At 35.6% G+C, this 27,476-nt stretch overlaps 1 protein-coding gene across 3 annotated transcripts in view; it reads right to left on the reverse strand.

Moving 5' to 3' along the window:
- Window positions 1-27,476, reverse strand: part of LOC109409049 (uncharacterized) — a 699,030-nt gene that overhangs the window by 369,104 nt on the left and 302,450 nt on the right. For all 3 annotated transcript variants that reach the window (XM_062858932.1, XM_062858935.1, XM_062858934.1), the window contains exon 2: window positions 12,141-12,847. In XM_062858932.1, the coding sequence (XP_062714916.1) occupies window positions 12,141-12,253 (113 nt within the window). In that variant the 5' untranslated portion in view covers window positions 12,254-12,847. The remainder of the gene's footprint in view (window positions 1-12,140; window positions 12,848-27,476) is intronic.

The following is a 27,476-nucleotide window of genomic DNA, read 5'->3' on the forward strand; positions in this document are numbered from 1 at the left end:
TCTTGAGGCACACCTCTTCCCGTGTCCTTGACTGGAAGTGCTCATTTTGTACAATTTTCCCCTATAAATACTGATTTTCTGGATTAAAAAATAGTTTCAACTGATTGCGGCTAACCAACCAATTTTTACCTGATGTAGAATCAACCAGCGCATGCTTTGGGGCACACCTTGATCTGTGTCGTTGACTGGAAGCACCCATTTTGTCTTATTTTCCCCTAAAAATACTATTTTTCTGAATTATACAATTGTATCAACTGATTACGGCTAACACAAGTTTACAAAATAAAACGAAAGTCGCGAACTTCTGTCAACGACCAAAATTTTTTAAGCACAATTTAGTGCTGATTTCTAAACCGACCTTCAAAAAATTTAAAGTAGAACAGTTTTTGAGTTTTAGCTCAATATCGAGTTTTGTAACTTTTCAAAATATGTAATTTACTAAAATCAAAATATATTGCGTTTTGTTCAACCAATTTTAAATCTTTTTCCATAAATTAAAAGCTGAATACAATACCATTCGATCATCTGAATACAGGTTTTGCGTCAGATTGATGAAATTCAAGATATTGGCGAGTTTTAGGGACGATCTTCTTAAATTTTAGCAAAATTTTCAAAATTTTTTGAAGAAATTAATTTTTTTCAATAAGAAAAAAACAACTTAAAAATTCTTTTTCGACGTTTATTTGACATTTCAGGCGAGTTACAGTAAAAATTTCAGCTCAATCGGAGCATTGATTACGGAGAATGAGATGTGTGAAGTGAGCGACGTTGCTTAAAAATAGAATAAAAATCGATTTCAAATCATCAACCTTGTATGGAAAGTCGAAAAAATTTCCGCTCTACTGTAATTTTTTTCCTTCGCGTTTTCGAACTCAGGGCATGATTCTACACCAAAAATGATCATCAGTTTACCAAGTTCAAAAATGCTGTAAACTAGTGTAATCAATCATTTTTTACTTGATGTAGAATTAACCGGCACATACTTTAAGGTGCACCTCGTTCTGTGTCTTTGTGTGGTAGTGCCCATTTTGCTCCATTTTCCCCTAAACTACGGATTTTCTGGATTTAAAAATAGTTTCAATTGATTGCAGCTAATCAATATTTTTTTTCCTGATGTAGAATCGACCTATGCATACTATGGGATATACCTCGCACTATGCGTTAGTCTGAAATTGCCCGTTTAACCAATTTTCCCCTAATTAGTTCCAACTAATTGCGGTTAACCAAGCTTTTTTTTCCTAATGTGAAATTAATCGATGCATTATGACTAGAAGTGCCCATTTCCCCCTTTACCCCCTAAAACACTGTTTTTCGTTTGAGAAACAATTTCAACTTATTTAAGCTAACAAGCTAAGCAATTTAAGCTAACAGCTTAAGCTAACAAAACAAATTTTTCCTCATGTAGAATTGATCAGAGCATATTGTCAGACAAACTTTGTGTCATTGATTGGAGGTGGTCATGTTGTCCTATTCTCCCCTAAAACACTGTTTTAGTTAGTTGGAACAAACTTTTTAACCCAGAAAACAGTATTTTAGGGGAAAATGGGGTGAAACGGGCAATTTCAGACCAACGCATAGCGCGAGGTGTATTCCTTAATATGCATAGGTCGATTCTATATCAGGAAAAAATATTGGTTAGTTGCAATCAATTGAAACTGTTTAAAATCCAGGAAACCCGTAGTTAAGAGGAAAATGGAGCAAAAATAGGCACCACCACCTAAAGACACAGAACGAGGTGTGCCCCAAAATATGCGCCAGTTAATTCTACATCAAGCAAAAATCGATTGGTTAGCTGCAATCAGTTGAAAAATGTCTTTAATTCATAAAAATATTATTTTTAGGGGAAAATGGGGCAAAATGGGTACTTCCAGTCAAAGACACAGATCGAGGTGCGTTCCAAAGTATGCGCCGATTAATTCTGAAACAGATTGAAAATGGTTGGTTAGACGCAATCAGTTAAAACTATTTTTTAACCCAGAAAAACAGTTTTTATAGGGGAAAATTGTGCAAAATGAGCACTTCCAGTCAAGGACACGGGAAGAGGTGTGCCTCAAGAAATGCACCTGTCAATTCTACATCAAGAAAAAATGGTAGGTAAGCCGCAATCAGTTGATACTAATTTTTAATTCAGAAAAAAAACAGTATTTTTAGGGGAAAATGAGGCAAAATGGGCACTTCCAGTCAATGACATATATCGAGGTGCACCCCAAAGTATGTGCCGGTTAATTCTACATCAGGTAAAAATTGGTTGGTTGGCCGCAACCAGTTGAAACTATTTTTTAATTCAGAATAACTGTATTTTAGGGGAAAATGAGGCAAAATGAGCCCTTTCATTCAATGACACAAATCAAGGTGTGTCCCATAGAATGCACCTGTAAATTCTACATCAAGAAAAAAATGGTTGGTTAGCCGCAATCAGTTGAAACTATTTTTTAATCCAGAAAAAACAGTATTTTAGGGGAAAATGAGGCAAAATGGGCACTTCCAGTCAAAGACATAGATCGAGGTATGCTTCATAGAATGCACCTGTCAATTCTACATCAATAAAAAATTGGTTGGTTAGCCGCAATCAGTTGAAACCATTATTTAATTCAGAAAAACAGTGTTTTTTAGGGGAAAATGGGGCAAAATGGACACTTACACTCAATTCCGGTGAATGAAACTATCACCAATCGATTCCTTGGCATTTTTCCATTCGGAAAAGATGGGCTTCAAAGATCGCAATCAGCCGCAATCATTAGGTGCCTTTTTGGGTCGGTTTTTTCCCACTGTGCGCTGCTCCGGACGGATGTTTGATAAATGGCAGTTGGATACATACTACCAGTCAGTGGATAGGTTGGAGCGAAAAAGGGTAACGTACGATGACCGTCCGAGACTGCAGGACAAACAAAAAGCAAACTTGGACTTCCGGATTTTCTGGCACTCGGGTTAGACAAGCGAACTTACGTGATGGACGGTAAAAAAGTGAACTCTCAGGTATCCTCTAAAGTGGGTGGAGTAATAAAAAGGTGAAGTGCAAAACCAGGATGAACATTTACAGAATTTTTCGACAGATTTTTGCAATGATTTCAAGTGGATCATCAGGAAAGATTTCCAAAAATGTTTTCGTTAATTCCTTTTTTTCGTTTTTGTTCAAAGAGTTTGAGAATTTTTTTTTTTCTTATTTATACTTCTACTATTATACACATTGTTAAGTACTGGTGTTCTGTCCGACAATTGTTGTTGAATCTCATCAAAAACTTCTCTAGGAAATTAACGTCAATATGCTCAGAAACGATTCAATGATATTTTTAACTCTACCAGTAAACCAATTAAGCAATCCAAAATTGTGAATACGTAGTGTGTTTTTAACACTGACCGGGACCGTTGGTGATCGATGATAAATTCGGAGGTGTACATAAAACTCGCGCACAGTTTCAGAGAACGACGACGATCGGTTTATTAAAAAACACTTTGTTTATTGAAACAAAACTTCCTAGCTCGACCGATTTATTGTACGTAAATTGTGTCCGACGCGATACAGTGTGCGTTTAAAATTGAACTGTCTGCCTCTCGTATTCTTAGTGATACGATGGGGTCAGTGGTGAATATGGGGAACGATCGATACCGATCGTAGATGATCGTTGGTATCGTTATCAACCTACGGGCATGATAAGAGATAGCGCAATAATTATCATGGGGGTAAAGGGGATGCCTACTGTTCGCGTGTGGAACCTATTTTGGGGTTGCCAGGCTGGTCTAATTTCTCAAGTCTGAACATAGTGACTCAAGTGACTTTTCTGAATGTAGCCTTTGAAAGCCCAGCTGAAATTCACTCCCAGATCCATTCAGTTGTACGTTTTACAGTTCCACAGTTTACAGAAAATTCACGCAGGTTTCCTAGAATGATTTCGGCAAGAATTCATCTAAAGTTTCTTCGAAGTTCTTGCCTGTTCATGTTTTTTTCAAAAAGTTACTTCAAATATTCCTCTTTAGATTATTTCAGGAATTAATTCAGGATCTTTCTTTGGGTCTTCTTCACAAGTTTCTCAAGAAATTTCTCAAAAGATTCATCTTGAAGCTAGTCCACGAGTTTCTCCATAAAATCCTTAATAAATTCCTTCCGGGAACTCCTTCAGGAATGTATTAGAAAATTCCTTCAAAGATTGCTACCGAAATTTGTACATGACTATTTCTCGAAAAAAACATTTATGAAGTAATCTGTTTCAGAATATCATCAGAATTTTCTCCAGAAGTTTTTATTTGGAATTTTTCCAGAAATCTTTCGAGAAATTTCTTAAGAAATTCTTCTACAAATTCTCCAAAAATTCATCCAAAAATTTCAGGAGAGTATTCTTTATAGTGATTTTAGGACTCTTTTAAAGATGAATTTTTGTTTCTCAAGAAGTTTCTTCTTGTATGAGAACTATATGTTCAGGAATTTTCTCATTCATTTATTTAGAAACTTTCCTATAACAATTCTAAAGCGGTTTTTCTGAGAGTTCCTCCAGAGACTTGCTCACAATTTCCACGAGGAATCCCTCCGGAACTTGCCTAGGATATATTCAGATCTTACTTCAGCCATTTTTTCCAGATTTTTTCCCGAGATGCTTCAGGAATTTCTCTACAAATTCTCACAGCAGTCTTCTATGTGCAGAGGGTTCTCTAGTTCTCCCAGGTAGGTTTTCAAAAAATCTTTCAAAAAATCATTTTTATTTTTTTTCCTGTGGTTCCTTATGGAGTTCCTGCAGTATATTTTTATTTCTGCAAATGCCTTCAAATATTAAGTGAGACATTCTTCAAAAGAAAATTCCCAAGACTTCCTCCAAGGATTATTTCTGAAAAAAAAATCAGGGATCCGCAAGAAATGTATTAAAGAATTCCACCAGTGCGTACATCTGCAATTGCTGCAGACATATTTTTTTTTATTAAATCCCTTAAAAATTTTCTCGATGGATTTCTACAGGAATCTTTCCAAAAATTTCTCGAAAAATTGTTGCCTTGGAGTTACTTGCAGAATTTCTCTAAAAGTTTCTTATGATTTTTTCTACGTACTATGGAGGTATCTTAAGGAGTTTCTTTAGGTATACCTCCAGACCTTTATCCGGGAATTCCTTCAAAGCTAACTTTGAAATTGCTTCCTAAATGTTTATTCAGCAATCCCCCCGGAAAATCGGAAATTTTTAAAAACTTCTAGAAATCCAGGAGTTTTTCGAGGGAATCCTTCAGACAATCCTCAGGAATTTCTTTAAAAAAGTCATCAAAGATTCTTTCAATGATTCTTTTAGTATTAATTAATTTATTCATTTCAAACGAATATTTTGGAAGAAGGAAAAAATGAGGAGCTTCTTAAAAACTCCATGATACAGGCGTTATGCCAAAAATTGAGAACTATCGATTCCTTTACCCCTGTTCTATACTAAATATATTGTTTGTTAAACTTTTGCAATCCCTCCTCCTCCTTATAAGCGTGACCTATAATACCCAGAGATTTGTCCTTTTCTAATTTATAGACTGTTTGGCTTCATTTAATCGTTGTAATGATTACAGTTTCAAATGACAATATACCGATCTATGATTTATCGTTCTTGAACCCATAGGCTGTTCTTTCAAGGAATATTGTTTTTCATATTTGACCTTAATGAATAACATTACTTTCCATCATTTATGGGCTATTTCGAATTGCAATGCGGTAATAAATTGGTGCATATAAACTATTGCAAGTTTTAGTAGACACTTTCCTATCTTCCAATAACGATTGTTTTGAAGTTGTTGAATAATTTTGGTATCACTGGTTCTATTTTTTAATCGTCGTTTTTCTGTCCAGTTCTGATCACTTTTTCATGTCTTCAAATTTGTCTTTACTCTATTTAACCTTTTCGCCCTTTTGTCCTTCGACCTTATGTCCTTCGACCTTTTGTCATAGATTCTCTTGAACAATTTATTGTGGATTGTATTAGGAAAATTCCAGGAAAATACTTCAATAAAGTTTTCGGAGCATTTTCCGTGAGTATTCCTAAAGCAATCTGTTGGAGTATTTTTTTAAGGAACTTCTGTGCAAGATTCCATAAAATAAAGATATTTCCAAAAAAAAATCATGTGGAAACTTCTAGGAAATGTTTCTAAATTCCTTAAAGAATACATGGAATTTTTAAGTATTTTCTCTTACCAGAAATGCCAGAACAATTTCTGATAAAATATATGAAGGAAACCCTAAATTCATGCAATATTTTCTGGATGAACACCAGAAGAAATTTCAGAACGCATTCCTGCGGAAATTTTCAAAGCTATTCCAATAACAATTCCTGCAAGTGATTGTTTAGTTTATGCAACTTCTGGTTGAAGACAAGGTTGCAGACGGTGTAGTCTCTCTCTCTCTTTTGGGCTAACGTCCTCATTGGGACAAAGCCTGCTTCTCAGCTTAGTGTTCTATGAGCACTTCCACAGTTATTAACTGAGAGCTTCCTCTGCCAATGACCATTTTGCATGCGTATATCGTGTGGCAGGCACGAAGATACTCTATGCCCAAGGAAGTCAAGGAAATTTCCTTTACGAAAAGATCCTGGACCGACCAGGAATCGAACCCGTCACCCTCAGCATGGTCATGCTGAATACCCGTGCGTTTACCGCCTCGGCTATATGGGCCCTTAAGACGGTGTAGTGTAAAGGCTTTCAATTAAATATCCAGTGAACTTCTTAAAAAAAATCATGTACAGGTATTTATACGAAGTTTCAAGGAATCGCCGAAAGATTATCTAAAAAAAATACTATGATAAATCGCCAATTGCTGCACACCCCATAAAAAACATTAGTGTTATGTTAAAATACACATATAAAAAAACATGGAGTGTGAAACAATCCTGGAAGTAATCCTTGTAGGAGTTTCAAAAGGGAAACATTCCAATCTACTTGGATGAATAATTGAATAAATTGCCGGAGAAATTCCTGAGGATCTGAAGGAAGTTTTGAAGAAGCTCCCAAAAGAGGCCCTGGAAAGCATATCTGAAGAATCCACTGGTGAAGTTTCTGAAAAAGACCAAATTCCAAAAGTTATTTCTGAAGAAAACCATGGAGCAATTATGGAAAAAATCAATAGAAGATTTCTCAAAGGAATCCTTGGAAAAACTTATCAAATAATTTCTTGCAGATTTTTCTGAAGCAATCACCAGAGAAATTGCTTGAGGAATCCCTGGAGGAATTTCTGAAGGAAACTTTAGAAAAGTTTCTGAAGGAGCCTGTGGAGTGGAAGGTTTTCTAAAAAATCCTGTGGGATTTTTAAAGACATACTGAAGTTTTGATTTTTTTTTTGAAGGAAACCTTGAAAACATTTCCCGAAAGAATTCTCGTACGGATTTCACAAAGAATTCGTGTAAGAACTACTGACATTACCTATGGAAGCTTGTCTAGAGTGATTTTTAGGAAAATTTTTGGTGGATCTATCAGAGATAATTCATTGATGTAGAAGATGTTCTAAAGAAATCCATGGAGAAACCATTCAAAGATGGTTTCTGAAGTAGTACCGACGTCAATTTGTAGAGGAAATTCAAGAAGAAACTATAAATTTTCTTAGGGAATCCCTGAATGATTTTTTAAAAGAAATTTTCAGGGGAATCTTCGAAGAGATTTCTGGAAGAATTTAAAAAAAATAATAGATTTTCTTAAGGAATTGCTGAAGGAATTTCGGAAGAAATACCTTGAGAGTCCATGCTGCCATTTCTGAAGCTGGACTTCTGCAGGAATAAAAAAATCCCGAAGAAATTCATGGTGGAACTTTTGCAGCAATCCATACAGGGCCCTTTGTAATTGTGTTTGTAATGAATTCGTATTTCGATCCGAATGATCAAAACGCATTAAAATTAATGAAACAAACAAAGCTATCTACCTAGCTTGTTGTGATCAAAACCTTTTGTCTTAAAAAAAAATGTACGGTTGATTCAAAATACCATATTTTGAGAAATGGACACACAGGGGATGGCCAAACTGTTTGGAATAGGCAAGTTTTTCCTCTCTCAACATACTGTAACTTTTCATAGAGTGCATCAAAAAATCAAATCAAATTTGAGCTCGATTGGTAAATCTTTCACAAAGTTAGAACCGTTCTGGTAAAACCCCAAGCAACACACATGTTATAATAGAGTTACGGCAGCGCAAGTTTTGGTTGTATAGAAGTTTATATGACGTAATTTTAACATTGTGTTGAAATAACGTAAAATAAACTTCTATACAATTAAAACTTGCGCTGCCGTAACTTTTGTATAACATGCGTGTTGCTTGGGACACTATTTTTTAGACAACAAATGTTTGAACTGTCATATCTCGGAAACCAGTGAACCGAATTGAGGGAAATTTTAAACGTTTATCAAAAATATATTAATACTTGATACCGATGGAGAATGGATATTGTCGGAGCCGGAGGGGCATATATGACCCCATCATAGAAACGGCTGTATAAATTCATTCGATAAAAAAGAATACGGTCTTTGGCAAAGTTGATGCAAATTGAGTTCTCTATAAGGGAAAAATGGGAATATTTGTATTTGGGACTTGATTGGAAACCTTAAACATCCTGAACATCGTGAAATTTCGAAAAATGAAATAATTGACACACCAGTTGTTCTAAAACATGAACTTGGATCTGGGTAACGTTTATATGTATTCATTTAGCCATCGTTAAGAATACCGAAAGGTGTTTTTTTTTTATTTTGGGATGTTCTAGGCGTTCCAAACTGTTCTGTAGTCCTTCAAATCTACAACAATCGTTTTATGTATTTTCGTCACAAATAATAGCATTGCATAACCTACTGGGATCCGTGAAGCTCTTGACATCTACAATGTCATTTATAGACACTATAAGGATATTCCAGGTCAGCCAAACTACCTTGGAGTTCAGAACTTCAGGTCTACACTCGTAACAATAGTCATCTCTGTTATACTGAGTAACGTTGCATAATCAACTGCAGTTACTGGAGCAGCCTGAAGTCTACTAGCTTATTATAAACCTTTGGGGCATTTAGGGACATCTAACCTGTTTTATAAATAAGTCGTTCAAATTAACAACAAAAACTTTATGTGTTTTCGCCATAAATAAAAATATTGCATAATCTGCTGGGATCCGCGGAGCTCTTGAAATCTCAAATGTCATTTAGAGATACTGCAGGGATATCCAGGTCAGCCAAACTACCTTGGAGTTCAGGACTTCAAGTCTACACTCGTAACAGTATCCATATCTGTTATACTGAGTAACGCTGCATAATCAACCGCAGTTACTGCAGCAACCTAACGTCTACTAGCTCATTATAAACCTTTGGGACATTCAGGGTCGTCCAAACTGTTCTATGATGAAGTACTTAAAATCTACACGAAATTCTTTATGTGTTTTTGCCATAAATAATGGTCTTGCATAATCTGCTGGGATCTGCGAAGCTTTATTATTATTATTATTATTGTCTTTATTAATGAGGTTTTCAACCCTTGGTTGGTTCGCCTCAAAGCTCTCTGCGAAGCTCTTTAAATCTCAAATGTCATTTATAGATATTACAGGGATATTCCAGGTCAACCAAACTACCTCAGAGTTCAGGACTTTAGGTCTACACTCGTAACAACAACTATATCTGCTTTATTGAGTAACGCTGCATATTTATCTTTGGATACTGGACCAATCTGAAGGCTACTTTTTTATTAAAAACCTTTGGGATATTCAGGTTTTTCCAAACTGTTGTATAATAAAGTCTTTCAAATCTACAAGAAAAACATTGTGTGTTTTCACCATAAATAATTGCATAGCATTATCTGCTGAGATCCGTGAAGCTCTTGAAATCTCTAATGTCATTTAGAGACACTATGGGAATGTTCCAAGACTGCCAAACTATCTTTGAGTTCAGAACTTCAGGTCTACTCTCGTAACATCAGCTATATCTGACATACTGAGTAACGTTTCATAATCAACCGCAGTTACTGGAGCAACCTGAAGTCTACTATACATTATTATAAACCTTTGGAATATTGAGGAAATTATCCTGAAGTTTAGCTCTCGATAGTAACAGTACTTACAATGAACTTCATGAGTCATTTCAAGATAGTTTTGTGATATTCCAGATCAACAACACTATTGCGGAGACCAGAGCTTCAGGTCTACACTTGTGATAACAGCTTTTGCCACTACGTTAAGTAGTGTTATATAATCCACTGTACTTACCAAAGTAGTTAGGGAACAAGCGTTGTTATATATTTTTGGGATATTATGGGCTTCCTTACTGTTATGAAGCTTAGCCGATAAAAACAACCACTGTAACTTTCAGAAGACTTACTGGACATGATAGATTACAGCTTTTAATGGAAAATTTACGGTTACATCCGTAGATTATAAAATCTAAACTCAAGAAGAGTTTGGATGACCTAGGATATCCCGACTGATCTGATATTGTCTTTAAATCTTTCAGAAGACTTACTGGATATGATAGACAACAAATCGTAGCTTTGTATAATGAAAAAAGTTACTGTTATACCCGTAGACTTTAGGATCAACACAAGAACAGTTTGGATGACCTAGGATATCCAAAAAATAGTCTGCATAATATTCTACCGTTTCTATGCTATTCACCATAAAAACTACAGGAAATCGTAGGAAAAACTCCATAATAACGCTTGGAAAAATTCCGGCTTGAAAGGGTTAAAACTTGAGTCATTTAATAACTGGGCGCATCGTTTGGTTTACTGCATATGTGAAAATATTCCTGTTTTTTTTTTCAGAAATTCTTTCAGGTATTTATTTAGAGTTTTCTTCTGATTTCTATTTATTTTCTTCTGGAATGTCTTCAGCGATGGTTTTGGAAATGTCCATGGAGACTTCTTCAATATTCCAAGAATAACTTCAGCAATTTCAGCAGGGATGTTTTCAAAAGTTCATGGATTATTTCAGAAGTTGTTCCGGCAGCTCCTTCAGGAATTTTTCAAGCGGTTCCTTCAGATATTTCTCTAGGAATTCATCCATGAGAAGTTACCAGTTAAGAGTCGCTGAAACCGGGGAACCTTTACTAATTAGCTCTGATTTTACTATGACAGCATTGGATATAATTTATCACACATCTTGTCAGCAGTCTGCCAAAGTACTGCATTGATCTTTTTATGAAATTTGCTACATATTTTGGAATTCAATCAGTTGAATACATGCGAAGTTTACTATCCTGTCAATCTACCAAAAATATCACAAATATATTACAATTTTCGGCGGGGAAATCATAAGAAATTTTGACAGAAGTTTGTTAGAAAACTTTGAGGAAAAGTTTGGCGAATGGGCAGTTTGCATGCATACCCCAAAATTGTAGTCATTGCATTGAAAAGGGATCTGTAATCGCTCATCGTGATCATCGACAAAGCTATATATAATCGGGGGTCCACTAAAACGAGGTATACCTGTATCAACAAACAGTGTGAAGAGGACTTCTAGCTTGTGGTTGTATCTGAAAGTTTGCCCAGTAAAGTATGTTTCACATACGCCGTAAGAGAGCTGTGAAAGTGAACACGACATGGAGAGTTGCTTTCATAGATTTCTCACGAGTTTGATATGCTTGTGTGACCCTTACTTTATTCGGCAGACATTTAGATAAAATTACAAGTTAAAGGTCTTCCACACACTGTACTAATCGTGTGCATGCAACTCGTTGAAAGTGAGTGTTCCCATTCCTGCTTAAGAGCAACAGAGCATGGTGCAGTGGGGAAATGACCACGCACGCAAGAGAGTTTGTCAGAATGCAGAACCTGTTTTTATCTTTTTTTAATTTTATACTGAACAAATCGTACATATATAATGAATCATTAAGGTAATCCTGAAGTTAAAAAATAGTTAATCTGGAACACAACAAGGAACTTTTTGAATTAAAAATATTCTAGGAACAAATTTTAGTTGTATTTTGCTTAAAATGCTCATAGGAAATAGAAATAAAACGGTTTTGATAAGGGAACATCGTTATTAGATTATGTTAGGTGAGAAGCGTATAAATTATTAAGTCAGTGAACAATATCATCTACCTTACAAATATAGAACAAAAAACGGGGAACAGAGCTAGAGTGACAAACTGACACAGCTTTAAATCGGGATCTGAGTTGAAAGCTGAAAATGGTGGGAAGAGAAAGTGCAAACGACAACCCTTGAAGCTACTCACTGAAAACAGAGCCGACGAGGTCGGAGTTGAGCCCGAGGCGGCCGCCGTGCTTCCGTAGTTGAACTGCGTCTGGTAGTTGCTGCTGGAGAGGATCTTCTTGTGTGCTGAGGCATGGGCTCGATAGGCACTGACACTCAGTTTCATTGTGTTGACCGCACTGAACTTGGTGGAAGCTGTGGATGACTGCGAGGGCTTCTCTTCGCTTCTTCCCGGAAAGCACCAACCGGCTCCCTCCCACTCACAGAACTTCCCTCTTCCTGTATTATTTCGCCCTCCTTTTGTATTCCTTTATTTCTTACACACCCACTCAACTGAACACAACCCCACACGAATCTTCCAAGTTGTCCCCTTCGATGTCAGTCGGTGCTGGCCGTGCCCGTGGCTGTCGTCTTCAAGAAAGTGCCTCACAGAGGGCCGACAGGACACAATTTTCCCTCACTCACACTTTGCTCCACTGGAAATCAACTCTTCAAAGCATCACGTCACTAATCTCTCGTTTCTTCTTTCTTCCGTTTCCGAGAGATGCGATACGCTCGGAGGGGATCAGCTTCAGCAAATCGTCACGGGCAATTAGCGATGACATCTGTTGGTGCTGCTGTGGCCGGTGTGTAGGCGACAAGGGTGGTTGGCAACACTGCTGCTGCTGTTCGGAGGCTTACTCATGATGGTTTGCCACCAGAGCGGAGATGCCGTTCCCCTGTGGGGATCTGCAAGAAAAGAAAGAGAAAACGGAACATCATGACACAAGGCCGGCCGGTTGCTTTGCGTTGGACTTTAGAATGGTGTCCGCGTGCGGTAATCCCATTAGGGGATAAAACGGTTATCGCATTTTGATTAATTGAATTATAGCCGGGGGTACTTAATTTATTGCTTTTAGATCGAGTCTGGTGTCGCTTGGTTTTAATTGCGGTTGTTGAGGGAGAGCGAAGATGGTGTTGAAGTGGAACTTTTTTATATTGATGAAAGAAGATACAAGTTTTGAGGAAGAAGATAGAAACGATAACATTATAAAGAAGATATAGAAATTAGAAAATAGCGCAAACATATAGGAGGTGCAGAAGATATAATTGACAAGGAAAAGATAATAAAAACAAAGAAAATAGAAGATCAAATGGAAAAAATGGAAATCAGAGAAAAACTAAAGAAGAATGTACAAATATAGAAGCAGAAAAGATAAAGAAGGAAGAAAGGCAGCACATAAGATGGAAAGAAAGAAAAAAGAGAAAAAAGAAAAATGAAGAAGTATCATACATGGTTCAATGGATAAGACAGTATGGAATGGACATAGATGATGGAGAAGAGAGACAATATAGAGATGATGTTGATGATGGAAAGGATAACAGATAAAACATCAAGAATTACACTGCTGGAATTGTCAGTAATAGTTTTCTCCTTAAACATAACTCCATTCTCTTTTCTCTCTCGATTTATTATAAAATTTTCATTTTGTATTACGGCTGCGAATGCGGTCGTCGGAAATGTTTCGTTCTTTTCTTCTTCTTCTTTATGGCTCTACGTCCCAACTAGGACTTGGCCTGCCTCACTTCAACTTAGTGTTTTTTTAGCACTCCCACAGTTATTAATTGAAGGGCTTTCTTTGCCTGCCATTGCATGAAATTGTATATTGTGAGGCAAGTACAATGATACACTATGCCCAGGGAGTCGAGAAAAGTTTCCCGACCGGAACGGGAATCGAACCCGCCGTCTCCGGATTGGCGATCCATAGCCTTAACCACTAGACTAACTTGAGACCCCGTTTTGTTCTTTTATCATAGACTATTCTTTTAGTTGTTCTACCTATGAGCAGGGCCGGATTTAGATGGTAAGGGGGGTGGTTTGGTTTGGCTATGACCCTGGGACCAAATTTTACAACCTAGGGTTTCCAGTGGGGTTTCAAGGATGTTTCAAGGATTTTCAGCGAGTTTCAGAAGTGCTCCGTGGGGGTTTGAGAGACATAAAGGATAGTTTAGAGGACATTCATTACTAAAAAGTTTCACGTCTTTTCAAGGCGTTTCATGGTTTTAGGTGATAACAGACATATATCTTTTGGGATGCCCATAAGCGTAACTAGGTCATAGCTCTAGGGGGGGGGGGGGGGAGTGGGCAAGGGCATGTCGATATAGATTTTTTATACTAAAACGATACTTTTCGCCGTGAAAGGCGTGATTTTTTTCGAAATTAATTGTTCTGGAGGGGGCCAGGCCCCCCTGGCCACCCCTATTTATGCCAATGGGGAAGCCCTTGAAACCCCAGAACACTCCTGAAACTCCCTGGAAGCCATTTAAGCCTCATGCAAACCCTTGGAACGTTTCTGGAACTTCCTGAATCCCGATGAAACATCCTGGGACGTCCCTTCAACCACCCCTAGAACGCCCTGGGGGAACCACCAAACTCTCTGCAACAACCCTGAAACTTCCTGAAATGCCCCTGAAAACCCTTGAAATCCCTTGAACGCTCCTGTAACTCCCCGCTCCTGTAAGCCCACTGGAACCCCCTGGAACGTCCCAAAAATCCCATGGAACGCAGTTAAAACCCCCTACGCTCACCTGAACCTTTTCGAAACACTTCTGAACGGAAATTCCGTGAAACACCCTCAACACCCTGGAATACCCTCAAAGCCCATGGAACGCTCCTAAAGTCCCATAGAACACTCCCGAAATAACCTTAGGACCCCTTGAAACTGGCAGGAAGACCCGTGAAACACCTTTGAAACCCCTTGAAAACCCCTGGAATGCTCCTTAAACCCTCTGAAACACCCTGGCACATCCCTAAAACTTCATGAACGCCTTTTTAACCTCTAGAAACTTCCTGAAACACTCTTAGAAGCTCTTTAAACGCTCACGAAACCCCTGGAATCCCTTGAAACACTATGAACACTTCTTTAACGCTCCTGGAACACTATGAAACCCTCTAGAATTCTCTGGAACACCCTAGAATGCTCCTGAAACCTCCTGGGAACCTCAGGTGCCATGGTACATCCATTAAACACTTTGATCCCCTACAAAACTCCCTGGAATGACCCTGCACCCCTTGAAAACGCTCCTGAAACTTTCTGGAATACTACTGGATCGCTCCTTCTTCTTCTTCTTTTTCTTCTTCTTCTTTTATACGGCTTAACGTCCCCACTGGGACTTGGCCTGCCTCGCTTCAACTTAGTGTTCTTTGAGCCAGCACATCCACGGTTATTAATTGAAGGGCTTTCTGTGCCTGCCATTGCATGAATTTGTATATTATGAGGCAAGCACAATGACACACTATGCCCAGGGAGTCGAGAAAATTTTCCCGACCGGAACGGGAATCGATCCCGCCGTCTCCGGATTGGCGATCCATAGCCTTAATTACTAGACTAGCTGGGTTTCAGGTGAAAGTAGGTGCATATCTTCTAGGACACTCTTGAAACCCTAGATCACGCCTAAAACTCCCTTGAAAACCCTTTTTTTATCTGTATTACCGAGATTTTTAGCCTTTGGCTAAGTTCATCTCAGGACCCACGCTTTACTTGCTTTCCGAAGGAAGAACTACCATTTTGTGAGTTTGTCGGGAGTGGGATTCGATCCTAGGTCCTCGGCGTGAAAGGCATGCACTTTAACCATCACACCAGGTCCGCTCCCTGAAAACCCTTAGAACGCTTCTGAAACCATCTAAAACCCGATGAAACACCATGGATCGTCCCTTCAACTACCTAGAACGCTATGGGGAACCACCAAACTCCCTGGAACTTCGTGAGATGCCCCTGAAACCCCTTGAAATCCCTGGAACGCTCCTGAAACTTCCCGAAGCCCTCTTAAGCACCCTGAAACTTTTTTTAAATCCCATGGAATGCAGTAGGGCCCATATAGCCGAGGCGGTAAACGCACGGGTATTCAGCATGACCATGCTGAGGGTGACGGGTTCGATTCCCGGTTGGTCCAGGATCTTTTCGTAAAGGAAATTTCCTTGACTTCCTTGGGCATAGAGTATCTTCGTGCCTGCCACACGATATACACATGCAAAAATGGTCATTGGCAGAGGAAGCTCTCAGTTAATAACTGTGGAAGTGCTCATAGAACACTAAGCTGAGAAGCAGGCTTTGTCCCAGTGAGGACGTTACGCCAAGAAGAGGAGAGGAGGAGGAGGAATGCAGTAAATACCCCCTGGAACTACCCTGAAACTTTATGGAAATCCGTGAAAATAATTGAAATCTCCTGGAACGCTCATAAAATTCCATGAAACCGGTTTGAACACCCTCAAATCCCATAGAACACTCTTAAAGTCGCATGGAATGATCTCAGGACCTCCTTAAACTGCCAGGAACACTCGTGAAATCCTAAAACCTCCAACAACACCTCCGAAAATCCCAGAAACACCTTCGAAACACCTTGAAAACCTCTGGAACGCTTCTAAAACCCACTGAATCATCCTGGCACAACCCTGAAACTTCATGGAACGCCCCTTAAACCCGCTGAAACTTCCTTCCCTTAACCTTCCGTAACTCGCGCGGTTGACTACCTGCGGCAGCACCACGTGAATGCTGAGTACAATAAGCGAGATTTATTCAATGTGTTGTACAAAATACAACAGCGCGATCACTCGAGGGTTAAAATGCTCTTGTGTCCCTTGAAAATCCCTTGAACGCTCAAGAAAACTCTCTGAACCTTTTTAGAACATCACGCCTCTGGGACTTCTCAAAACTCCTGGAACATCCTGAGACTTCTTGAAATTCTTATTAAAACCTCGTGAATGCTCTTCAAATGCCCACGAAACCCTGAAACACTTTGAACACTTCTTTAACACCCTTGGAATATCATGAAAGTCTCTCAAATCCTCTGGAACACCCTAGAATGCTCTCGAAATCTCCTCTCCTGGAAAACCTCAAGAACGCTCCGTGTAACATCCATAAAACCCTTTGAAATTCCAATAAAACTCCCTGAAATGACCCTGCAACCCCTTAAAAACCCTCTGGAATACTTCTGGATCATTACTAAGGGGCTGTTCATAAACCACGTGGACCAAAATTTGGCCATCTCAGAACCCCCCTCCCCCCTCGTAGACTTTTGTTCATACAAAAATTTGAAAATTTGTATGGAGCGTAGACTTTGGCCAGCCCCCCCCCCCTCCCCCAAAAAAGTCTACGTGGTTTATGAACAGCCCCTAACAGTTTAGATTATGTATTGTATTTGTATTGTATTTGTATTGTATTTGTATTGTATTTGTATTGTATTTGTATTGTATTTGTATTGTATTTGTATTGTATTTGTATTGTATTTGTATTGTATTTGTATTGTATTTGTATTGTATTTGTATTGTATTTGTATTGTATTTGTATTGTATTTGTATTGTATTTGTATTGTATTTGTATTGTATTTGTATTGTATTTGTATTGTATTTGTATTGTATTTGTATTGTATTTGTATTGTATTTGTATTGTATTTGTATTGTATTTGTATTGTATTTGTATTGTATTTGTATTGTATTTGTATTGTATTTGTATTGTATTTGTATTGTATTTGTATTGTATTTGTATTGTATTTGTATTGTATTTGTATTGTATTTGTATTGTATTTGTATTGTATTTGTATTGTATTTGTATTGTATTTGTATTGTATTTGTATTGTATTTGTATTGTATTTGTATTGTATTTGTATTGTATTTGTATTGTATTTGTATTGTATTTGTATTGTATTTGTATTGTATTTGTATTGTATTTGTATTGTATTTGTATTGTATTTGTATTGTATTTGTATTGTATTTGTATTGTATTTGTATTGTATTTGTATTGTATTTGTATTGTATTTGTATTGTATTTGTATTGTATTTGTATTGTATTTGTATTGTATTTGTATTGTATTTGTATTGTATTTGTATTGTATTTGTATTGTATTTGTATTGTATTTGTATTGAATTTGTATTGTATTTGTATTGAATTTGTATTGAATTTGTATTGTATTTGTATTGTATTTGTATTGTATTTGTATTGTATTTGTATTGTATTTGTATTGTATTTGTATTGTATTTGTATTGTATTTGTATTGTATTTGTATTGTATTTGTATTGTATTTGTATTGTATTTGTATTGTATTTGTATTGTATTTGTATTGTATTTGTATTGTATTTGTATTGTATTTGTATTGTATTTGTATTGTATTTGTATTGTATTTGTATTGTATTTGTATTGTATTTGTATTGTATTTGTATTGTATTTGTATTGTATTTGTATTGTATTTGTATTGTATTTGTATTGTATTTGTATTGTATTTGTATTGTATTTGTATTGTATTTGTATTGTATTTGTATTGTATTTGTATTGTATTTGTATTGTATTTGTATTGTATTTGTATTGTATTTGTATTGTATTTGTATTGTATTTGTATTGTATTTGTATTGTATTTGTATTGTATTTGTATTGTATTTGTATTGTATTTGTATTGTATTTGTATTGTATTTGTATTGTATTTGTATTGTATTTGTATTGTATTTGTATTGTATTTGTATTGTATTTGTATTGTATTTGTATTGAATTTGTATTGTATTTGTATTGAATTTGTATTGAATTTGTATTGTATTTGTATTGTATTTGTATTGTATTTGTATTGTATTTGTATTGTATTTGTATTGTATTTGTATTGTATTTGATTGTATTTGTATTGTATTTGTATTGTATTTGTATTGTATTTGTATTGTATTTGTATTGATTTGTATTGATTTGTATTGTATTTGTATTGTATTTGTATTGTATTTGTATTGTATTTGTATTGTATTTGTATTGTATTTGTATTGTATTTGTATTGTATTTGTATTGTATTTGTATTGTATTTGTATTGTATTTGTATTGTATTTGTATTGTATTTGTATTGTATTTGTATTGTATTTGTATTGTATTTGTATTGTATTTGTATTGTATTTGTATTGTATTTGTATTGTATTTGTATTGTATTTGTATTGTATTTGTATTGTATTTGTATTGTATTTGTATTGTATTTGTATTGTATTTGTATTGTATTTGTATTGTATTTGTATTGTATTTGTATTGTATTTGTATTGTATTTGTATTGTATTTGTATTGTATTTGTATTGTATTTGTATTGTATTTGTATTGTATTTGTATTGTATTTGTATTGTATTTGTATTGTATTTGTATTGTATTTGTATTGTATTTGTATTGTATTTGTATTGTATTTGTATTGTATTTGTATTGTATTTGTATTGTATTTGTATTGTATTTGTATTGTATTTGTATTGTATTTGTATTGTATTTGTATTGTATTTGTATTGTATTTGTATTGTATTTGTATTGTATTTGTATTGTATTTGTATTGTATTTGTATTGTATTTGTATTGTAATTGTATTGTATTTGTATTGTATTTGTATTGTAATTGTATTGTAATTGTATTGTATTTGTATTGTATTTGTATTGTATTTGTATTGTATTTGTATTGTATTTGTATTGTATTTGTATTGTATTTGTATTGTATTTGTATTGTATTTGTATTGTATTTGTATTGTATTTGTATTGTATTTGTATTGTATTTGTATTGTATTTGTATTGTATTTGTATTGTATTTGTATTGTATTTGTATTGTATTTGTATTGTATTTGTATTGTATTTGTATTGTATTTGTATTGTATTTGTATTGTATTTGTATTGTATTTGTATTGTATTTGTATTGTATTTGTATTGTATTTGTATTGTATTTGTATTGTATTTGTATTGTATTTGTATTGTATTTGTATTGTATTTGTATTGTATTTGTATTGTATTTGTATTGTATTTGTATTGTATTTGTATTGTATTTGTATTGTATTTGTATTGTATTTGTATTGTATTTGTATTGTATTTGTATTGTATTTGTATTGTATTTGTATTGTATTTGTATTGTATTTGTATTGTATTTGTATTGTATTTGTATTGTATTTGTAGAAGAGATAATTAAAAACAACAACGAAAACAAAAAAAGATGTTGAGATGTGAAGAAAAAGAGGATAAAGAGATGAGAGAAATATAGAATAAGTAGAGAAGATTAAAAGAAAGATATTGATTGAAAACACTGAGATAGAGAAAAGAGATGATTTAATTTATTTTTGCAAATGTTTTTCTAGATAAAACTGACACTCATCCTGATAATCCCATAACTCCTATCGATCCCGTTTTCGTGTATAGCAAATGTTGATGAGCTAAACCACAAACCAATATTTGCACCGCAACCAACAGATAAAAAAAAACCCCGGCTACACAACCAATGATTTATTGCCACGGTTCATTTATTTTTCCCATTCGTTCGTCAAATCCCACCTAATTTGATCAGCATATTTCGCCCCCCGGCCAAGCAGATTGATCCGATTCGGAAAATGGCAAATGTCATTGACGTTATCGCGATATCGCGCCAGTTGATTAACGATATGGAGTTAACTCGGGATCAGCAATCAGTAGAAGAGAAAAAAAAAACAACAGATTTGCCAATCGTCATATTTAGTGCTGCTGGGTGTGCGGCTTGATGGGGCATAAATCACCAACTGGCAAACACATTATTGACGAACTGCGCATCGGCGGAAGCAGGCAGGATGTCTCTCTATCAAGCCCCAGGGCAGATCGATTGCTGCCGTGCCCGCCGGTGTGTAATTAGTGACATTTGTCACGTCATCTATTTCGTGGGAAAATATAATTACATTTCCGGCTGGTGATTTAGATAAGCGCCTGTAGGAGGACTGGGTTTTATGGTCGAAGTTATGTCATAAATTTAAGGTTGATTTGTGGGGGGACATACTTGTTTGTATTAGGTTTTGATATAATCCATATCTGGCCGCCTTTGAAATTGTTTACTTTTTGTTACGATAAAAGTGAAAGTTTTTCGTTAACATTCTGAATCTGTTCTAGACTTGTCCATTATGCGTATTTTCATGAAGAGTGGAGAACATCAGAAAATAGCGTGGAACGAGCTCACCTATAATTAAAAAAACACAATCCGTGATGACAAAAATGATGCAATCTTGTAAGTAATTATAAAACAAGAAAGCGAAATCTCTCTTTGTCCATAGTTACATGTGTTTCCCATTCGAGAAATGAAAATCGGCGCCATCAACAGCCATACCAAGAGGAAAACTCCGTCATTCCAGTTTCACACACCGAACGGAAACCCAGCAGATCAACACTCCTGCTGCGTAACAAATCGAGTCGCAGCAGGGTGCCCCCCATTCAGCCGGCTCATCTTGTCTTGCTTTCATTGCCAAAATAGTGTACCATAACGAACCTCAAATGTGCTACATATCTTGGCTCACCACACCCACTGCAACAGCGGCAAACATTTTTTTTTTTGGCAACGTTGGAATGTGTTTGGGGCTGGTATTCCGAAGGCAGCCGATTAAGTGCGCTCTTAAAATACTATTTTTCTCTAAATGTATAAAATGGACAAAAAAGAAAACGAAAGAGGAATATTAAAAAAGTATCTATTTTTTTATAGTGCACAATAATTTATCAACAGCCGCAATAACCTTTTGCCACATATACCACAACTGTTTGTGTTTCATGTGGTTATTTCAAAGCGTAAACCCCAACTTTCAGCACAGCACGGCTCTACATCTCACAGTGGCAGTTTTCCCGTTGGGGCGACAAACCGTCAAATGAAAGTTACACTTGTACCAACAGCAACAACAAACACATAAATTGATAAAGTTTATCAGTTTTCCAAAGCTACCTACGGGCACCGAATCGGGTAGATTTGAGACGATGCAACTATTTTTTTCCTCACTAGGTTGAATCTGGGCACTTCCTACTGAGTAGTAAGAAGATTCAACCTAAAACGAGAGGATAACTTCAGCTAGGTAGATAACTGAAAAGAATTCCGTGTGATTACACCAGGTTGAATCAATGGGAGGAAAATGTAATTACAAAACTTTTGCTTCCTGGGTATTTACGCGAATGTTTATTTCGTTTGAGAGGAAGGTAAGCTGTTGAGTTTCTTGTTGATCCTGGTGAAAGTATACCTGATTGAACTATTTCACACCTCGCTTCCTGTAGCTGCTTAGTACTGTTTCCATCGTTGAAAGAACTCGTGTGAGCGAAATTTGAAGATGTACTGTTGACCGCATGTATAAAATAATTTCTCCTTGTATTTCGAAAGTACAATTTCGTCGGAAACAAAATATTTCTAGAAGATCATAGTTGTACCGTGAAAGTCAACGTCTTATACAGAGCGTTTTTTGCGCTTGCAAGGTACGGGAATGCAAGCGAGCTGGATTTAAAATCTGAAGGCCCTATGTGCAACGGCAAAACTTCCCGCCGCAGCTGTCAGAAAAAGTTTTCGGCTGTGCCACTGGGCGTTGCATGCTAGTCCGTTGTCTAGTGTCGTGCTTCCTTCAAAGAGCAAATAGCTCACTGGAAGCATTAAACGTGTCTGTGTCTCTCTTTCTCTTTTTAAACTTCAGGGGAACTTTCTTGAAACATGTCACAAATGTTCCAAAATAAAAAAAAAAAACTTTATCAACTTCACTCACATTCCCATAAATCACACCTCAGCACAAATACCACTAGGGGCCTGCCTCTATTACTACCCGGGACCATGTACTTAGTCTTGGTGAAGTTTCAAATGCAACTACGCAATACTTAATTATGATTTTAGAATGAAATTCAGATTTTGGGCGCACTCCGAGAAACTCGAAGTGGAAAATTACTGATTTTGGATATTTTCCTTTCCTTCGTGTATCCTCTAGAAGCTTCTAAAGGAGTTATTTCGGACATTTATCCAACATTTTTTCCGAAAACTCCTCCAAGAAACTATTCAGCAGTCCTTGGGACTTTTTTCCAGTGGATCGTCAGAAATTATTTATAAAAATTTGCAAGCTAAAATGGTTCCGAAGAGAAGTTTTTGAAAAAATACTAAATATAGACACAACAGACAATTTACTAAAAAATGCTTGTCAATTCTTTACAAAAAATCAGTTACAAAGCTTCTCGAACTCCTCCAAGTGACTATTTAGAATTTTCAATGGGTTACCTTGAAAAACTCCTCAGCTATCTCCAGTAGATTTTTTTTTTCAAAATTAAATCAAACAAATATTTTTTAAAGATCTTAAATTAAATTAAGATTATTCTGATTATTGATACATCATCATACAAGATTCATACATTTCTTTCCTGGATTTATCAAATCTTTCATTCCAGATCTTTAAAAATGCAATCTTACAGATTTGGCCGGGAATTTATCCCAAGTAACATTTTCAGTTTTGTTCGGCTCTACAAGAGACCTTCATGACCAATTTCATAAAACTTGCCATAAAACTGATTTATACATCAAAACCTCTAGATAACCTCTTTAAGAGCATCTTCCGGCTAAGTGTACCACTCTCGGAGAGGTTTAGTAAACCGCATTAAGAAAAGTAATAAACCCTTTTATAAAACCTAGTTGAAAAATTTCCAATTTCCGTTTGTTGTTGTTTTTTTTTTTTCAACATAAACTATGACAGCTCAAGATGCAGAGAAGCTTCTTCGATGGCCGTAAAGTTCAGGAGGATACATCATTTGTAAGTAGAAAGCGTTCATTTCAAAGTAATATTTTAGTAGCTATTGTGTTGGTAGGCTTATGCGCATTCAATTTTACCGTGAATATTGGGGTTCCAGAATCATAAAATAAATGCGCTTCGAAAAACGTGAACATCAATTTGTTAATTTAGTAAAACTATCTCGAATCATATGGAACCTCAGCAGAGAGAGTTCATTTATGTGAGTATATTATGGAAACGATGGCAAACTATCAATTCATTGCTAATTTGAGAAAAATTAACTATTTTGCATTCACCTTAGATTATTCTTCAATATGTCGACGACCATAATCAGCGAAAATAAAACGAAAGCAAGTTTACTTTTATGATGACCGCAATAAACCTAGCAGTGTCATAGTTTCTGCTTTTCCACCAACAGATGTCGTTACTAATCGAAAAGATCACCAACTGTTGAGAGTTTTAACAGTTTTAATGTGGTTATAATGATTGGCAGAAGGTTTACATACCGGAAAGAATCTGTCTTTATGGATATCTTCAAGTATACTATAAAACATTTTATCAATGGTTTTCATAAAAGCAGTCATAAAACTGTGAGTTTAATTGTTACTGTAATAAAACCCTAATAAAAATCAAACAAAACCAATCAGCGATGGAATTGTTACTTGGGCTGCTTTTGAGATACGGACTTTGAATTTTGGTATGATGGTTTTTAGCTAAACCGGTGCAGAAGGGAATACCTTACAAATACCAAACAAAGAGCAAACTGTGCTCTAAGACCTGAAATTGTTTTTGTTGGGTTATTTAACAAAATGTTACGAGAGCATCACAATAACAATTGGAAGTATTTGGTATTCATGTGGTATTTCCCGGGTAGAGGAGAATTACAAAGCAATGGCAAGTTTTACCATCAAAAAAGAATTACTAAATGGTAAAACTTGCCATTGGTTTGTTTGAAATAAGTGACAAAAGGGCAAAAATAATAACTGACATTGTTCGACGAAATAACTAAACAATGTCAAATTTTGACATTACAATGGCAAACCAAGAACAAAAAAAAATAAGGTTAACAATTGCAAAATATACCATTATTGAGTTATTGAAAACAGAACAATAACAAAATTAGTTATTCGCTTGTCAACCAAAATAAGGGTACATTAAGTTGTTTATTCCAATAATAAATTAAAAATTTTATAAGTTTTCTGGATGGAATGTAATTGCAAACAAATATTAAATGTTACCATTCGAATAACCAAAATTCAAAATTTGTCATTATGTTGTTCTTAATAAGTGCCAAAACTGCAATGCTTCATCAAACGCGTAAGAAGTCAACAATGTCTCGCCAATTGCAAAATTAGTTATGATAGCAAAATAAGACATTCAGTAGTTATTCTTCCAATTTTCAAATGATTTGATAAATGGAAAGCAAATGACATATTTTGATATGATATCATAATTTGCTATTGATTTGTTATTTTAAGCTCTTCATGAAGAACTCATGAATGGTAAAATTAGTTATGACAATAAAATTTGTTATTTTTTTGTTTTTGGTTTGCCATTCACCTCTACCCGGGTTGTTGATTTAGCTATGAAAAGAAAAGAATAACAAATTTTGTTATTACATCATGGAGCTACAGAAAAAATGTAAAATTTAATAATAACACTTGTTATTACTATGTTATTCAATACCTTGTGGATAACATATACAGCACTAAAAAATCTAGGTATGCATTCGTTATTGAAATAACAAGACTTGTTATTTTCTAGGTGTTATTCATACAATATTATGGTATTCGCTTTTGTTATTTTGCCTCTTATTACCACCTAATGAAGGGCCTATCAAGGTATGATGGTATTTAAGGTTAATACCTTGATATGCTCACTTGCTATTCTTTTCTGCTCGGGAAATGATCGTTTTGCAATATTGAACTTTTAGTATTTCCTACTTCTGCAAAAATAGGGACGGCCTACTACCCAACTAACAATCGTAAGCCACAAACAAGCATGCAGGGCTGGATTTAAGGGGGGCTTGGGGAACCAGGGCTCCGGGCCCCCACATTTTAGGGGACCCCACAAAAACCTTTTTACATGCTAAACATTAACAAAAGCAAAGAAAATCATATTTGCTCATGGCATTTGTACCTCCGAGGGGCCTCCACATCCGCTCTGGCCCCGGGCCCCCACAATCCTTAATCCGGACCTGCAAGCATGCATGCTGAATTATTGCTCTTGAATAGTAATGGTAGTTGAACTTAAATTATGCTGTACACATTACTATACAAAAGCTTTTTCAATTGAAAAAGTGGCCAATGATGATAACTTAAAACAGTTTTCAAGAGTCTAATAAGATTTCTATTCGATTTGCAGTAATTCCTTTACAAAATAGTCTAACAAGACCTTTTTCTGCTTCTTGTTAATCTTATGTACATATTAACACGTGTATATATGTAATGTGTTTTTCATACATAAGTCCAATAAGCGCTTTTGTTTCATCATACTTTAACTCAGAGTACAGGATATAAAACACGTGTTTTCTTGTGAACAACAGCTGAAATAATGTTTTGTTTAGATGTTAATCACAATGTTGTGTGCTAATTCACCACAGCCGAATAGGAGTCTAAGTGTGGTTATTATTCAGCCATTTCATAGAAAAACGATATTGTGCAACTCTGATTATCGTGAAACTTGGTGGGTTTGTGTTCATCGAAAATAATTAGACCCGTATTTTTTTATTTCCTGGTGGTCCTAAAAATCAAGGTTTTAGAAACTATTTTTTTTTAAATTATGCCTTTTGAACCAGTTGATCGCTTTTGAATTTTTTTTTTGTTTGTAAGCTATTGAATTCTCGTTTCCAGGAAAAATATGGGCGAAATTGTGTTTTTGGGCAACATTAGTTTTTTCACTTTTTCGTGGTTTCGGGACCAAAGAGGTACCCTGGTTTTATATTTCCATCAGAAAATTCAGGAAGTTTGGCGTAACATCATCAAAAAATCAGAGGTGTAGTTTTTTTTTTATTTTCTGAGGTATGATTTTTTGAGAATCGTATATTTTAATTCTAGCTGCTCTAAAATTGCCTGATATTGCAAATTCTCATGAAACTATGAATTGAATTGCTTTTTTGAGTGATTCCTGGTCTCTTCGGTATCCATACACGTTGGGATCCCGGTAGAACTCCTCAGACCATCCATAATAATTATCGATTATGATACGCGATCACAAAACATTTCTCTTTATTCCAGCGATCAGATCATGACGACCAATCTATCGCTCACTTCGTAATCAACTGTTCAATTCAATACAGCCGAATTATTGCAATGAGGTACAATTCAATAGAGTATTCTACAAATAATTTGATTCTAATTTTATCAAATCCAACATACATGTACAGGTTGGTACATGCTTCTCAAACGATGCTTCTCAAACATACACGTTGCTTCTCAAACATACAGGGTGTTAGGTTCCTGAGTGCAAACTTTTTAAAGGGTGATAGAGGACCATAAATGGTGAAAAAAATTGTTCTACGCATATGGTCAAATCTCAACCGTTACGTAGTTATTGAACTCCCCATGCTTTTGACTCCTATTGCCTTAACTGGCTATAACTTTAAAATGGTCAAACTTATCGCAAATTTTTAACCCTTATTCGAAAGATTATTGAATTTTCTATCAAATGGCATCTTTGAACCGATCGGTTTAGGTCAATAACTAAGTTTTCTAGAGCAAATAGCCTAAAAGTTGTGTGTTTTAATTTGTTTTTGTCAATTATCTTTGAAAAATGCGTAATAATTTAAAATTCTTTATTTGGCAAAATTGTGACCCCTGTTTCACTCGACAATTCGTTCTTTGGCATCAAACTTCTATCTCTTA

This window comes from Aedes albopictus, chromosome 3, assembly GCF_035046485.1.
Source record: "Aedes albopictus strain Foshan chromosome 3, AalbF5, whole genome shotgun sequence".
In the NCBI taxonomy this organism is placed as follows: Eukaryota; Metazoa; Arthropoda; class Insecta; order Diptera; family Culicidae; genus Aedes; species Aedes albopictus.